This window comes from Lampris incognitus, chromosome 14 (genome assembly GCF_029633865.1).
Source record: "Lampris incognitus isolate fLamInc1 chromosome 14, fLamInc1.hap2, whole genome shotgun sequence".
Lineage (NCBI taxonomy): Eukaryota > Metazoa > Chordata > Actinopteri > Lampriformes > Lampridae > Lampris > Lampris incognitus.
The window spans coordinates 26,026,148-26,043,812 of record NC_079224.1 but is presented as its reverse complement, the minus strand read 5'-3'; the positions used below and the strand labels follow the sequence as shown (position 1 = coordinate 26,043,812).

Here is a 17,665-nt window from a genome sequence, read left to right as displayed (position 1 = left end):
CATGTACTATGTGCCTGTTTTCTGAACAGCAGATGCTACATGTGGATCTAACTGCTATGTTGCTAAAAGGTTCATGTGCTTAAAACTGATGTAAAATTGTTAATCATGCATCCAGGGAATACACCAACAACTGCACATCCCCTCCCCCTGTCAAAAACAGTCAATATTTTAACCATGAGCACCATCCTCTACAAAATTAAACATGCCTGCTTAATTATAGCTTCTCTCCCTGGCGCTTATTTCATTACCAAACGTTCCTCTATCAGTACATCTAGGGACAAAGGAAGAATTGTCTCATCTACTTGTAGGGTGATTTGTGATTTAACCCTTCCAGTTGTCATAGCTAGCTTATTATGCTGGTAGGCCACTTTACACTGCATCGTGCAGCACCTGCTAGAGATGCTCACAATCCAGGGAATCGGCCAAAATGTACATTGAAAAACATGAGCGCCGACTCAGAAGAGATCACATCTCTTGCTCCATCAGCGGGCCGAAAGAGCTGCTCCACATCCGCTGATGGCTGCACCGCCCCCCTACCACCCACCCACCCCACCTCCAGGGAGGCCGCGCTGACAGACGCCTAAAAAGTGGCCTTTTCATTATAACATCAACTTTGCAATGTCTACCTTTGGTAAATGTGACAGCTCACAGGTAAATCCCTCATGGGGGAAACGGTGTAAATGAGGTGAGAGAGAGGAAAAAAACCAGCTGTGTAAAGTGCTCAGCACAGCAAAAAACACTGTGGGAAAACCGGGTTGTACAGGCGTCATCACTCGCACAATGCAAGAACTAACCTGTACATTTCCATGTATCCTGAGAGGAAGAAAACAAAAAGAGATGTGCGTTGATGTGGCTTACCGCAAGCCTCACTCCTATTGTGAAAATATATGATTTAATTGGACAATTTTTGAAAACTTTTACTGCAGTATCAACTTTCATCCAGCAAATGCTAAGGTTAAGGTTAAGTCGTTTTGGGCCATTAAAGTAGATGTTAAGAATTACTTTGTCTTCTTAAACAAATATAAGTTCATGCCTTGGGGCCAGGCCCCTCAATAGTGATGTCAGGTGTCAATCCGTGGACCACGGATCATTAGACGAGTTTTAAATCAATCATTCTGTCCATTTTGGAAGCGGGGAACCTGTAGCTGGACCAGAGGGATTAAATCCAGTGCTGGAAAATATCTGGCTGGATCTACCACACCTACACCAAGTATCATATAGGTAGAGCTGGACAATAACTCACTATACTGTAATTGTTAATTCAAGGATGATAACTAATGATAAGAATCTAAAATGAGGTCTGAAATCCATCCATCCATTATCTTAACCACTTATCTTGCTCTCAGGGTCACAGGGATGCTTGAGCCTATTCCAGCAGTCATTGGGTGGCAGGCGAGGAGACACCCTGGACAGGCCGCCAGGCCATCACAGGGCGAGGTCTGAAATATTTGAGATAATTTTTCAACAACTAGTTTTGTTTTGATATTATACTTTATGACCAAATAGTTAAAAGTGATGAACCTCAGGTGGATTTTTAAGTACGGTCTTTTTGCATATGTGAGCACATATGATATAGATAGACAGACAGACAGACAGACAGACAGATAGATAGGTAGATAGATAGATATCTTGAAAAATTCCCTGATTACATAGAGGCCACATAGAAACAGCTGCTCCTTCCATGAAAACAATATGTAATATTCCCAATATACTCAAACTTATCAGACTAACAAATAACTTGAACTTGAACCCATGACATCAATGACTAACCACTTGAATGATCTAGGGGAACTGAGCTACCTGATACTGCGAGGGTTCAGGGTTACATTAATTAACTGGGCACCACAGTGACCCAGTGGTTAGCACTGTTGCCTCACAGTAAGAAGGTCCTGGGTTCAAACCCCAGGCCATTCCCAGTCCTTTCTGTGTGGAGTTTGCATGTTCTCCCCGTGTATGCGAAGGTTTCTGCCGGGTGCTCCGGTTTCCTCCCACCATCAAAAAGACATGCATGTTAGGGTTAATACTCCCGTCTGTGCCCCTGAGCAAGGCAATAAGAAAGAAGAACTGGAGTTGGTCCCCGGGCACTGCACTGCAGCTACCCACTGCTCCTAGCTACACAGCTAGGATGGGTTAAATGCAGAGGATGAATTTCCCCATGGGGCTCAATAAAGCATATCCATGTTATCTTAACATTCTCCATGAGGACACTCACTGCAGAGCAGTAACAGTCACGGCACAGAAAGTGGCTTTGAATTATCCATTAAATTGGTACACTTGGTGTGCATGTGAGCTATGATCCTTCCAAGCCATCATACGGCTGCGTGCGATTAGCCCGTCTCTTAAACGCACGCCATGTTATCCCGCTTTTACACAAATTGGGACCATCCTTAAATACAAGAGGCCTTCATTTGAAGATGTGGTCTTTCTCCAGTATTGCTGGCGCTGTGCATGTAGCCTGTATGGATCCTTATGAATGTGACCACAACAGCAACAGCAGTTTCCTCGCTCAGTGTGCGGGTCCACCAAGCCCGAGGCTCTGTGCACGATCAAAGGCTGTTGAACACTAATAAAAGCCAGTGATTTGTGTAATGAATTTCATTATATCTTGCGGCTGGTGAACACGCAAAAATGAAAATGGTGCAAGATTAAAAAGGAGACTGTCAGATGGAAATGACAACCGAGCCATGAGTCAAAAAAATCTATCACGCTGAATCAATGTTTTATTTTTTAAGCTGAGGCAAGTATGGTTTCACATTTGTACATGCAATCCACTTTTCCCCATCAAATTCAGACAGACTCTGTTGAACTCTCGTGTAGGAATTCCAGTATAACTAGAAGAGGTTCTCATTTCTCACTGTAAAAATCTTCCATTTCATCATTTTTCTCACCCATCACCCTGGCTATAATAAATAACTACCAAAAAGTGGCGATAGTTTACAGATATGGCCGGGCATTTCTGAAAGAATGTGGACTTGTGACCACTGATATGCTATTGGCAAGGTTCAATTTGGTGAGGATCCCTTATCTTCTCTCACGCTCATCCCCAATTCATTGGAAATTCTTGTAAGTTTACATCCGCAAGCGCAGGATGACATAACTCTGTGATGGCCTGGCAGCCTGTCCAGGGTGTCTCCCCGCCTGCCGCCCAATGACTGCTGGAATAGGCTCCAGCATCCTCGTGACCCTTAGAGCAGGATAAGCAGTTGAGATAATGGATAGATGGACCTCAAGATCCTGCTTCTCACCTTTAAGGCCCTTAATAATCCTAGCTCCTTCATATCTCTCTTAACTCCTTCATATCAACACACCCTCCCGCACTGTTAGATCCTCTTCTGCTCTCCAACTCACTACACCATCGGCCCGCTTGACTACCATGGGGTCTAGAGCCTTCAGTCATTCTGCCCCCCGCCTATGGAACTCTCTCCCACAAGACATTCCCAACATTGACTCTCTTTCAACCTTGAAATCCCATCTCAAAACATACCTTCTCAAACCAGCATATTCAGTCTGATCCACGCTTCATTGAGTTTTGTGCTGCTGTTGATTTTATACCTATCTGTTGTATTAACTTCTTATTGTCTACCCTGCTTTGTTTTGATTTTATGCTGTCTGATACAGTGCTGCTTGTTTGTTGTTGTTTGTTTTTTTTGTTTTTTTTTACTGTGTTCTGTAAGGTGTCCTTGAGTGCTCTGAAAGGCACCCAGAAATAAAATGTATTATTATTATTATTTAGCACGGTGGCTCAGTTGTTAGCACTGTTGCCTCACAACAAAAAGGTCCTGAGTTCGAACCCCAGGCTGTCCCAGGTGCTTTCTTTGTGGAGTTTGCATGTGCTCCCTGTGTCTGTGTGGGTTTCCTCCGGGTGCTCCGGTTTCCTCCCACCATCAAAAAGTAATGCATGTTAGGGTTGATACTCCTGTCTGTGCCCCTGACCAAGGCATGGCAAGAAGAACTGGAGTTGGTCCCCAGGCACTGCAGCTGCCCACTGCTCCTAGCTACACAGCTAGGATGGGTTAAACGCAGAAGATGAATTTCCCCATGGGGATTAATAAAGTACATCTTGATCTTAATCCTGTAGTAGTCTACCATCAAGTAGACCATCAAGTGCAAGTCAAAATTTCACTACACTGTAATATTTACTTAGTCTTCTTTTTTCCTCCGCCAGGGAAGGAATGTTTCACAAATCAATTTTCCAATGTTTCAAAGACATAGATTAATATCAAAAGTAGGAACAAATAAGGTTGTGGTTTAGTGATGTCCTCAGGGAAAGTTTGATATTCACTTCAAAAAATAAAAAAAGTAAATTAAATTATTATACAGTCTTGTAAAATTACCTTTAGTTTGCACTGTCTGAGACAAGTCTGAGTGAATTCCAGTATAACTAGAAGAGGTTCTCATTTCTCACTGTAAAAATCTTCCATTTCATCATTTTTCTCACCCATCACCCTGGCTATAATAAATAACTACCAAAAATTGGCAATAGTTTACAGATATGGCCGGGCATTTCTGAAAGAATGTGGACTTGTGACCACTGATATGCTATTGGCAAGGTTCAATTTGGTGAGGATCCCTTATCTTCTCTCACGCTCATCCCCAATTCATTGGAAATTCTTGTAAGTTTACACCCGCAAGCGCAGGATGACATAACTCTGTGATGGCCTGGCAGCCTGTCTAGGGTGTCTCCCCGCCTGCCGCCCAATGACTGCTGGAATAGACTCCAGCATCCCCACGACCCTGAGAGCAGGAGAAGCGGTTAAGATAATGGATGGCTATATATATATATAGATATATATATATCTATCTATATATATAGATATATAGATAGATATATCAATACTGATACAGGAAAAAAAGTTTAATACATTGCAGTACAGGCCTGTTTCGTGCATCGTGTACTCATCAGCTGCTAATGTGGTTGATATTCTCCTCATTAGTTGAGCACTTATAACAACACCATTGACAGTTTCGGAAAAAAATACTACATATATATAGTATTTGTCAGGAACGGAGAAACATCATTATAAAACACAAACATAAAACACTATCTTGTGAATTTCTGCAACATGGTGTTAAATTGATGTAAATTAAGTGTAGCTAAAAGGAGGAAACCGGAATGAAACTACGTTTTTCATTTCATGGGGCCTTTAAAGTCAAGTGTGGGACAATACTCAACCACCATTTTCAACCAGCCTGTCATGAGACCCCAGCACTAGACACCTACTCCTATTGTTTATGGGCAGGTCAAAGTCATGTTACAGCCGTCTGTTCTAATACTTAAGTGCACACGCACACGCGCGCACACACACACACACACACACACACACACACACACACACACACACACACACACACACACACGAATTCCTGTCAGTGTGAGGCTATGAATGGAGGCTGCATGGACTCAAGTTGTGACACCACACACATCACTGCAGATTTCACAGAGTTACAAATACTCAAAAAGTAAGGGGGGTAGATGTGTAGTGTAGTGGTCTATTCTGTTGCCTACCAACAAGGGGCTCGTCGGTTTGAATCCCCATGTTACCTCCAGCTTGGTTGGGTAACCCTACAGACACAATTGGCCATGTCTGCGTGTGGGAAGCTTGATGTGGGTGTGTGTCCTGGTCGCTGCACTAGCGCCTCCTCTGGTTGGTCGGGAGCCTGTTGGGGGGGGTGGGGATGATGTGATCCTCCCATGCACTACATTCCCAGGGCGAAACTCCTCACTGTCAGGTGAAAAGAAGCAGCTGGCGACTCCACATGTATCAGAGGAGGCATGTGGTAGTCTGCAGCCCTTCCCGGATTGGCAGAGGGGGTGGAGCAGCGAGCGGGACGGCTCGGAAAGTAGGGTAAATGGCCAAGTACAATTGGGGAGGAAAAAGGGGGAAATCAGCCAATCAATCAATTAATCAATAAACAAATAAATAAATAAACAAATACAAGCAGTTTTTGTTTTTTTCTGTTCATTTATTCATTTTGAATTGCGCAGATGTATGTCTGTATGCATGTGTGTGGGGGGTGGTTGGTGGGGCATTGCCTGCATCTCACTTTGTGAAGTTTTTGTACACACTACATTCATTTATGTTTGCTATTCAAGGGCGTTATCTGAAACACCTGACCTGCTAAGCCAAACAGGAGGGCAAACAAGCGACTATCTACCTCAAGTTCACTGAACAGAAAAAAGAACAGATAAAAATCAGACACCAACTTTACACAACCACAGCAAGACCCCCTGTATTAGTCACATAACTGTTGTGCATACTATATGCTTGCCTCCAATGTCCTGTTGTTGTTCCATTTATTTCTTCTGGTTTGTTTTTTTTTAAGAAAGAAAGAGACAACATAGTGGGCAGCTGCAGCACCCGGGAACCAACTCCAGTTCTTCTTTCCATTGCCTTGCTCAGGGGCACAGACAAGAGTATTAACCCCGTCTACCTAATACATGTCTAATACCGAATACATTTAACCCTAATACATGTCTTTTTGATGATGGGAAGAAACCAGGGCACCCGCTGGAAACCTACACAGACACGGGGAGAACATGCAAACTCCACACAGGAAGGACCCGGGTTAACCCAGAACCTTCTTGCTGTGAGGCAACAGTGCTAACCACTGGGACGCCGTGCCCAGTTTGTTGTCTTGTCTGTTGTTTTGTTTTTCTTTATTTGTGTGAGTGATGTCTGCAAGTGCTAGAAGTGAGTGGCTGTGTACTGAAGGCAAAGTCCCCATGTGCATACTTGGCCAATAAAGTTGATAAAAGTTGATTCTGATTAACCGACTCAAGACTGAGAAGTTTTGATGTGATGCCAAGTTCAGTGTTACCCGTCAAGTCGAAGTGACTGATGCTCTGACAAAACAGGACTGTCACAAAGTGCCTCACAGAAGAACGGAGGGGCCTAGGTAACCCCGAAAAGAAAGGGAAGTCTAACATCGTAAATGTGAAGACGGAAGCTCTCTTGTGTATGTGCGTGCCTGAGCTTACAAACCCAGGAGCGTGCACGTGCAGGCTTGTGAGCAGCCACAGGAGCTCTCCTTCATAGCATACTTGTCTGTAATGCCAGAGTTATGAGTCGACTCAAGGCCCTCTTGAGTTTTTCTTTTGAGTTTTTTTTTTAATATATATATGCTATTTGGCCCGGGACTCTGTAGGATGCATTCTTCCCTAATAACAGAGGAAACCACTGTGGGACAATTTTGAACGCCCTCCCTACCCACAAACACACACACACGCGCACACATACACACACAATAAGATCAGCTCTGTGATTTTTTTAACTCAAAATCCGAGCACCAGAGATTTCTGAACAAACTCACTTGACGAGAAAGCACCAGAGGAAAACGCCACAGATGAAAACTGGGCAGGCCGAAACCGATGGAAATAAATGCAGAAGAGTGCTAACTAAACAACCCCGGTCGGGGAGGTTTTATTTAGAGTTGTGGGTGAGGAGTTCATGGAGAGCTTCAGCTCTCAGCTTAGATCAAAGCTTGGCGAGATCCATAACAAGCATTTGATTTGTGACCATTTGTGATTTCCATCACAGCGCCTCGCTTTCTAAACAGCGGCACCCCGCCCCAAACCTCGCACACATTTGCCGTTTCTCTCAGTACTCGTAATAAACTCATTCTGCCGAGTTATGTGTACTCCGGCAATCTGACCACTCACCATATCCAGTTACCGTGTCAGCTGGTATCCAGATATCCCAGGCGTTCATGTCAAAAAAATGCAACGCATCTACTTTGGGAGGTTAAAGAAGAAGAAGAAAAAAAAAGGCATGACGTCAAGTTCATAATTCAGTTTATCTTGAACACAAGATTTGGTAAAAGTGGTACACTTGTGCAACCAAGGTGTTGGGTTACCCGTGGTGTTTTGAGCAGTTAACGTAACTTGCTTTAATTGTGTGATTAATCATTTTGTACCAGTCAGAGACCATTTCTTTAACATGACGATGTCTCACTGTGGAGCGGAATCAATAATCCCGTATTTTACAGTGTGTTTGGTGCCTGAGCTCATATTAAAATGTCAAACAGAGAAACGTAGTCACCCCATGTTATCGCTGCAGAGCTAAGTAATAGAGCAGGACGACACACTACGACCAAACTCCTCTCCATGTACTCATTAAAGGCTTATAATTCTGCCCGACTACCAGGAAAACAGAGAGCAAAGTCTTCATTTCAGCGCTGATATACATTTTCCAACCAAGAATATTACAACATCAATCAGCCAGGGTAAAATCCGCAGCAATTTAAAGAAGCCTGCACAACACAGTTCCACTCGAGAGGATGCTTCAGTGGATGTAATCCCATTTTTCCCCCCCGAATAGTTTCTACATTTTTTGCAGCTTACATGCTGACCAACTATTCTGACCAACTTCATCGCTGCAACACCAACACGCACAACTTCAACCAGAAGCCTGAGATGAAAAAACAGAAAGTGTGATGCCTGTGATGCACTAAATCCTGACTAGTGTGTCCAAACCGAAAACACGCCACAATTCACAGTAGGCATTAGGTCACGTGTCTTCAGAAAGCCATATTTTCCAATGGAAAGGTAAACAAGCTGGTTTACCCTCGTTTAAAAGACCAGAACAACAAAGAACTCCCCTTTGCACTGACTCAAAGAAGCGTAGCCTGAGTACAGGAGCCGGATGGACAGAGTATTTCTGCATGGTAAGTCACCGTCACTGTGGGACTCCACCAACCTCTAAACTTCATGAGCAAGCATGAGAAAGAGAGAGACAGAGACAGAGGGAGAGGGAGAGAGGGAGAGGCATCTTCTTCAGCACTCCGCTCACACTGAATTATTCAACAGGACAAGCGCTATGACTTCGAGGTTACGATCACCGAAACAAAAAGAGACTGCCTTGAAGTTGGCACATAGTAAGATGAAGCATTGCTTATTAATGAGAGCTAGCTTGTCTCTTATAAATACATATGCACAACATCAATAAGTACCAGATCAAAATTCATTGTACTTTAACGTGATGGCAGACGATTTTAATATCAACTTGTCAAGTGGCCGCCGACCAGATTTATAATAGGCCCTTAGACAAAACTGCCATTTTGCATGGGCTAACTTACTTCTTCCAATATAATATTAATGGATTAGACTGCATTTTAATGAAGTTTTTATTTACATGCCAAAAAAGATAAGATGGAATAATGGCTGGTGTGAAAAGCAACATTCATCAATGAGGCCAGAAGCGGTGGTGCTGTGGAGGGGAAACACACTCGGGCACAGTTTGCCCACCTCTTTATTTTCAGACTACAGGTTACCCACCGTTTTTAGGTCTGACATTAATCTTCATTTCCACAGTGTACTGCAAAGTAAAAAGTATCAAACAGAGAGTAAGTGGTTGCAAATATCCCAGTGTACTTCAATGGGAAAAATACTTAAAATCTATGCTATTCTAAAAATATTGCCTGTATTGGCGGTGGCTTGCCTGTCAATGACTGACTTGGGATCTATATTTGACCCGGATCTATATTTGACCCACCTTTTTTTTATTTACCACTACATAACTGGCCACAAGCCCAAATACCCCCCAAGGGTGCGTCTCATCTTGCACTGCCCATAAAACCAGGGTAATTGCACCAGGGTAATTGCATAACTTAAAATTACAGTGTGCACAATGCGCGATTTAGGGTTTACCACTTTAATTCCCATCATCATCATAATTAACTTCTTCACCTTTGGCTGGGATAGAGTCGTCTGTCAGGACAGGGCCAGCAAATAGTCTCCAACTGGAGCTCTGCGTTGGAGGTTGCCTCTGTCCTCCGGGGCCTTTGCCCAAGTGGTCAAGCAGCCTTGCAGCCACGGCTTCGTTTAAGGACATTTTTGGAGTTACTTTATGTCAGTAAACCAAACAAACACTCTTACGATCAATTATCGCACCTTTCTGCTCCCCCCTTCTCATCTAACCTCAGATCTTATCATCTGACATTACTTGACTGATCGCCAGGCGTGCTATATAGCCTCTTTGGCTAATCGTCCTCGCCACCATAATGATCTAGTCACTAAAAGTGTGAGAACCGTGGACGTAGCCTTGTGTAAATGCGCCCTAAAATGCGTACGACTCCACAAAAGACAGATAACCGAGAGAGGCGCCTCTTTGCTAATGCTGTGTGATGGGTTGTTTGCGACAGAGACCGTAACCCTCTTTTCAAAGTCCTCAGAGTGCGGTCGCACTTTCGCAGTCTGCTGGCTAACCTGCTACTACGAGGCTAATCTCGGCTTGCAACTTTTAAGGGCATCTGTGCAAAGTCGTATAACCACATTATTATCAAGTCTGCAGACGTGCATAAATGTTTAAACCACCGATAAGAAAAAAAATGTGTGCACAAAAGTCTGTTTTAACCGAGGCTGCTGCAAGGCGAGGCTATCACTTTGTTCAATGACACAACTGAGATCCCGGAGGAAGTTTCATGGGTTTACAAACACAAGGAACACGGGCGGTGGTGCCCCTTTTCTTTGAAAGCCCAATAATATTATACTGCGTGCAAATAAAGCGGGGGACGTTGCACAAAACACACACACACACACACACAGACGCAGCTCTCCCTCTTCTTTCCATTTGTTTCAAGTTTGCGCCATATTGCGCGAAGCTTTCCCAAACGTCGCGGCGCTGGAAACAAAAGCCGCAGGACAACAAAGTGGCGAGGACTCACCTTCGCGATGGCCTTCTTATATCTCATGACAGCCTGCTGGATGAGCGTGTGGACTTTGATATTTCCATCCCCGCACGGCACCACCACCCTGGTCCTCCCAAAACACACCGTGACTTTCATGGTTTTAGTATCCGATATTCTGCCTCAGAACACGGAGTAAAACCGAGGGAGAGCGCTCCGTCCTACGGACGCAAGGAGCATGAATTTTCTTTGGGTTCGCGGATCCTTGAGTCCTTTGTGGAGACGACACCTACAGATCTTTCCGCTTTTCCCCGCCGGACGACATTGTTATCTGTGTTTTTTTTTCCCCGACCACCTGTTTTAGCTCCCTCTTTCGCTCGCTCGCTCTCTCTCTCTCTCTCTCTCTCTCCCTCTCTCTCTCTCTCTGCTGAGCTAATGCCTGCTCATGGGAGCGGGGGGGGGGGCGAGAGAAGGGGGAGGTTGGGAAACCGTCTCCCCGCGGTGGTCAAGTCCGGTAGTGTCTGATGCGAGGTTGCCAGGTTTAGCGAGAGGAACAAGCGAATCCCATTTTAAAAGGCAAAGAAATTTATTCTGTTTCATACATTGTGCATATACACTGTACATGAAAGTTGAATCAGTTCATCTGGACACAATGTTTATTGAGAGAACGTTGTGTCCAGATGAACTGATTCAACTTTCTTTGATTTTCTTACCTGGATTATTGAGCATGCGTGAAGACATTGTTGCATTATGTTCTATACCCACTTAATCCAGTTTAGGGTCACAGGGAAACTGGAGTTGGGCGTTGGGCAGAAAGTAGGGAGACATCCTGAACAGGTCACCTGTCCATCAAAGCCCCCCCCCCAATCCCATCAACAAACACACACGGACGCACGCACGCACACGCACTCACTCACACACACACACACACAGTCCTGTGGGCACTTTAGCTACTTCATTTCACTTGACATGCAAGTCTTTGCATCGAGGGAGGAAACCCACACAAACACATGGAGAACATACAAACTCCACACAGATGTACACAGGATGCTCTTGCTGGGAGATGGCTGTTCACCACGGAGCCACCATCAATCACATGACCCACTGAAGGATGTAAGGCCACTGAACACCACTTGATAAGATTTAATCTGACTATTTCTGAGTTAACGTGGAGGTCTGTAATTGTCTATTGTGTAGCTGGAGAGGTAGCTGTGAAGTTAACCTATAACAATAAGACACACTATCAAAGCTTCTCTTAAAGTATTAACTTCTAACATCTTATGTACTATAGTTGGATAAACCAATAATAAAAAAATAATCATATGTAATCTTTCAGTTTACTAATTTTTAATGGGTAAAATAATGGAGATGTATATGCTGGACGTATATACCACAGCAAAAGTAAAACATGAGCTGCACGTTCGTCTGGTTCCCAGGCTAGCCCTGAAGCTAACCTCGTGCCAAATAGTGATCGTCTGCCAAAAACTGATTGCCGGCGCGCAGCCTGTTAAAGTTGTATCAGTTTATATATTGAAATATTCATTTTTTATATTCATTTAAATATTTATTGACAATGCCTTGTCTTTAATATTTAGATCGAATTATTTTGAGGCAGAAACAACCTCAGTCACAAAGTATGAGCTGCAATTAGTTTTTGGCGAGTGCAAAAGTACATTTTATGGTTTGTATTGACCCTTTAAAGGTATTTCAACTGGTAAAAAAAAGTACCGGGCGTGCTACAATCTTTAAAATATAACCTCCGTGAATTAAATCAAGTCACTATGAGGCATAAACAACCTTTAAGTCACAAGGTGGGACCTGCAATCACTTTTTGGCAAGTGAAACCCTCGGACAGCAATCAGTTTTTGGAGGACGATCACTTTTTGGCATGACACCGGCAGCATTTAGGTAGCGGGCCAAATGTTCCACCATCGTCTTGATCACGACGTGTGGTTTTCTTAGCTTCACATGGCAAGAGAGAAATTGTACCATGGTTAGATAATGTAACAATCACAGATGAATAGGCCCGGTGGCCCTTGGTTAACGCATCGGACCCTTTAGTCAACTGGTTAACGCTGTCCCTCGCGGTGCAGTAATGACGAGTTCGCGTCCCGGCTGTGGCGGTTCCACTCGAATTCGCTGCATTAAAGCAACAATCATGGATGAATAGGCTCGGTAGCCCTTGGCTAACAAGTCGAACCCTTTAGTCGAGCGATTAACGTTGTCGCGTGCGGTACGGGAGCTCCGGGTTCGCGTCCCGGCTGTGTCGATTCACGGGGACGTGAATTCCGAAGGAAGGGGGCAATGTAACTGTCACCTATGAATAGGCTCGGTAGCCCTTGGCTAACGGGTCGGACCTTTTAGTCGAGCGGTCAGCAATGTCTATCGTGTTGCGGGTGATGCGTGTTCGCGTCCCGGTTGCGGCAGTTCCTGTGGTTGTCTCCCGAATACACTACAATGTTGTGTCTCGGGGAGCATCCTTTATTTTTTTTATTTTTTTGGCTTGATCAACAATTTATCTCAACAGCTTTTTATCTTTACATCATAGATTTGCCCTTACTTCACTGCGTATTCTATGAACTGACCTTCGTTTTTTCTTTTCTGTGAAAATAGTGCCACAAGGTAGACCAGTCTTGGCAAGAAAAAAAAGGATGGCATAAGGATTTTATTTTTGGTTGGGTGGCTGGGGGGCTGAAAAGTACTTAGTGATAAAAAGAGTCAAAGGTCAAAGAGGAAAAAAAGTCACCTTAAATGTCCCAGCTGCCACCCAGTACTGTGGACACGCTACTGCGCATGCGTGTGTTTGCGTCTGTCTTCCTGCACGTCGCTCATTCGTGCACGTATGCATGCCTGTGCAGACTTCATGTGTTGATTTTGTTCAACAAAGATGTCCACTCGCAAATCCAGTTTTGCACGGTCCATTTTATTACACACGGTCAGTTTTTAAAAGCCCCGGGGTTTCTTCTGCACCTGCTTCCTTTACTATTTTTAACTATATTGTCCCAGCCTGGTCTGACACGCAACCAAACCCCCTAAATGAGAAACAGTCCAGATCCATCTGGCAAACTTCCTGGAACAGCTGCCACAGCGCAGCAGTTATATATAATACCAAAGATTTTATGTAAAACAAAATATGGACTTGTATCTATAGATATGCTTACTTTTTTTAATCCAAATACAAGATTCAGAAAAAGAAAACCTTAAAGGATATTCCATTGCCCTCAGACAGGTGGAGTTAGCTAGAGATGTCATGTTCAAGGCACTGGCATATCACAAAAAAATGGAACTATATAAGTGGGATGCCAGCAGTTAACCCCATTGGCGGATTAGTTTAATAAACAACGATCTGATAGCTTAATTTTTAGAATGAGATACAGGTCAAGCTGTAGGGCTCGGCCATATGTGTGTTTTTTTATTTGTCCTGTCTCGTGACTGAGCAGCATGGGTTATTGTGCCCATCAGGAGTGATGGGCACATGACGTCCAGACACAGAGGACAATGAGAGAGACCAGAGCCGCAGAGCTCTGTGCACGTGGAGAGCATGTGCGGTTTACATGCACATCACAAGTGGGATTGCTTCGCTATATTCTGCCACCATCCAGCTGTTGGGCTATTTTAAAGATTAGCAGCTGGACCGCTCACAGACCACCGACCACAACCTTACCAGATGTCATAATGTTTGAATCGGACTCTGAACTTTTATGTTGCCTTTGCACTTGTTAGTTGTGACATTAACCCTAAACCTAACCTTAACCCCAAAAGTAAATAAGAAAGGGAAGCGTGCACTCAAATTGTCATTGTGAAACACAACAAATGGTATTCTTTTCAGCGGACAGGCCAAAAGTAATGTTAAGATGGAGCGGTATAGATTCCAATACCGTGCCGTATATCGCACCAAACATCATTTCAACAAACACAAACCATGAACAAGTTGGGATGTATACATCAGCTTGTTGATGTGAGTCTGTCTGTATGTGTGTGTGTGTGTAAGGCCATGCCTTGGTTTTCTTATGAGAATGTATTTCTGTGTGTGTGTGTGTGTGTGTGTGTGTGTGTGTGTGTGTGAGAGAGAGAGAGAGAGAGAGAGAGAGAGAGAGAGAGAGAGAGAGAGAGAGAGAGAGAGAGAGAGAGAGAGAGAGAGAGAGAGAGAGAGAGAGAGACCACAGGTTTTAATCAGACCCAACCCCAGCCTCCCTCTCTCTATCAGCGTGTGTGTGTGAACATTCCTGGAGTGCAGCGGAGCATCCAGGAAGTTAATAGGAGCTGAAAATAAGCGCAGAAGGAACAAGCAGATCATGATTGAATGAATCATTTTCGATTCTGATATGAATCTAGCCTTAGAGGGCACATTTCAAATGATACTACGTGTTGAATCATACATAATGAATCTGCTGACTAGAGTCGTTTTGTTTTTGTTTTTTTCCTGCTGCAATACCACAAATCTCCAAAGCTCAAATGAATGGTTGTCCCTGGCTGATTTGAACAGAATGGTGCATACTACTCATTTAGCCCTATTACACTGCTGAATCCTGCGATGCTACCTACACAGGCCCAATGTCAAATGTGTGAGACAATCCTGAACAAGTTAAAAATTTGGTCACATGCTGAACAGGATAACTGAATTCACAGTAAACAATATGCCAGGCACCGCCAGGAAACTTTATACTTTAGTGAATGGAAAGCATGCTGTGCTATGCTGCCATCCAATAGTCACACACGTCTACAGAGATATATTTCAATTGTCCCTTTCCCTGATTGACAAAATATGGAAGAAGAAAAAAAGCTTTTTAGCAAATCAATCAATTTCGCTATAACTTCATACATTTACTAAATGCAATTAATGTTTATATCGTTATAAACCTTACAACATTTTGTAATAGTTGGTATTATTTGGTGTTGTATTGTTCAGTTTTTACTGCACAGCATTAGAGCTGTCAGTGAAGAGGCAGTGTCCCGGTGTAGCAGCGATGGAGCATGGGAGCCCTCTGTTGGACTGCTGCATGGACTGTGTCAAATGGAGGGGTGGGAGGAGGGGTGGGTCAGATGTAAAACACGAGAGGCCGGAAAATTTGATTCGTCGGGACATCTTGACTGAAATCTACTGATTCGACAAAAATAATGGACCGCCACGAGTACATGTGTTAGCACATCTAGCCAGAAGGCAGAGAGGGAGAGAGAGACAGACAGAGACAGACAGACAGACAGAGATAGAGAGTAACAGCGAATGGGATGAAAAATGAGGAGGGGAGATAGAGAGACAGGGGAAGAGGGAGGGAGAGAGAGAGAGAGAGAGAGAGAGAGAGAGAGCGCGCGTGGGGGGAGAGAAGGGGGAGAGGGAGAGAGCAAGAGGGGGAGAGTGAGAGTGAGAGAGGATAGAGAGAGAGAGAGACAAGGCAGTGCCATACCCACCCTAAACTGCTAAATACTAAATGTCATCCACCCAAGGCTTTGCGGTATGTTGCAGTAATTCCATATTACACCCACCAGGCTTCCACCACCTTTAGATGTTTTTTATTTTTGTTTTATTTTTTTGTCAAACCATGACTTGGTATAGAGCTGACACATACAAGGTACGCTTTATTATCCCCCATATTCATTCTATTTTGAAGTTACAATCCTGAAGGTTTTGGGGTTTTTTTTAGACTTACAGACATGTATGGTGATATACGTATATAAGCGGTGATTGCTGTGATGTGTGAGAGCAGTCCCCATCCTACCTACATAGAGACCCATTTGAGATGAAGCAAACTTGTCAGTGCAGTTTTGTCAGCGCTTCCCCTCTGCCAAACAAAAAAAATGTTCCCACCTTGATTGAAGTTGTTTATGTTTGACTAAGTCGGTAAAGGCAGTTTACGTGCTGGGTCTGCCCTGTATTTGCTTTTTAGCCACAAGTTCACTCCTTCCCCAGACTTGTTGCTGTACCTGCCATCTGCATTTGACAGCTTACACTGAACACGTATAAAATGCCGCGCACTTCGTCTTCATTCCCAGGGAAGTCTTTCCACGACTTTTCTTCGTCCACGGGTCTCTGCCATTATAGATATAAGTAGCCATGCAGACAGGCATCTCTTAACCTGCATCTCTTCAATACGAAACAGTGAAAAAACCCACTCTCAATCTGGTGTCATCAGCAGACCTTTAATTTGGCAATAATAAATTATTCCAACAGAAGGCAAATAAACTACAACAGAAGCAGAACAGTGAGACTATTAAAGAAATGCTCAGAAAGTCACTACAGCTGTTGAAATCTGTCCATAGCAGGTGCAGTGTGGTATTACCCAGTGTTTCCCCTACTGTCATTCAGAAGTGCTTAAACCACTGTAGCATGAGCACTACCATATCCCATGGGCAACATCACAGAATGTAAAATAACCTTTTATCAAGTGCATGTTTTTTTGGTCTCTAAGTGCAAGCGAGTACAGAGCCCGTGCTCAGCACTGGTACTTTATTTTATGCAAACAAAATGGGAACTAGAAGAGTGCACTCAGTAGAGTGCAGAGCCCCGCCAGGCATATCTCCCCTTCTCCGGTGCTTGGACTTGGGTGAAAAACCAGCTGAGGAGTTAGCACTCGATTGTGGTGTAAAACAGGTTTTCAAATCACAGCAACCACGAAAGGTCCTTGATCATACAGTCATTACTGTGCACAAATGTTATTAGGCTGACAGGCCCAGTAGTACGCCAGATTAGCAGTGGAAAGACACACGCACACACGAAGAGAAAAAAAACAAACTGTTTTCCCTGCCATTATAAGACTGCAGCACCCAAGTCGATTGAATGGGCAATATGAAAAAGTTTTTAATATGCAGTGCTCAAGCTAAAAAAAAAACCCCATTAAAAACATTTTGCCTGTCTGTCTGTGGATGTGCAGCCTCCTAGGAGGACCCTCGCACAAATGTGACAGAGTCTAATATGAACCTACCCTTTCCAAAAAGACACGTTTACCATGTGACCATTTTTTCTGACCCTAACCCTGTCTTTATTTTCATAACATAATAAAGATGAGCAAACCGCTTACATTCACACATCCCAACTCACATCTAC

The 17,665-nt window shown here is 43.8% G+C and overlaps 1 protein-coding gene across 2 annotated transcripts in view; it reads right to left on the bottom strand.

The window, feature by feature from the left end:
- The window catches only part of LOC130123352 (partitioning defective 3 homolog), a 315,854-nt gene extending 304,846 nt beyond the window's left edge, over nucleotides 1-11,008 (bottom strand). For both annotated transcript variants that reach the window (XM_056292485.1, XM_056292486.1), the window contains exon 1: nucleotides 10,663-11,008. In XM_056292485.1, coding sequence (XP_056148460.1) covers nucleotides 10,663-10,782 — 120 coding nt within the window. In that variant the 5' untranslated portion in view covers nucleotides 10,783-11,008. The remainder of the gene's footprint in view (nucleotides 1-10,662) is intronic.
- Nucleotides 11,009-17,665: the final 6,657 nt, after the last annotated feature.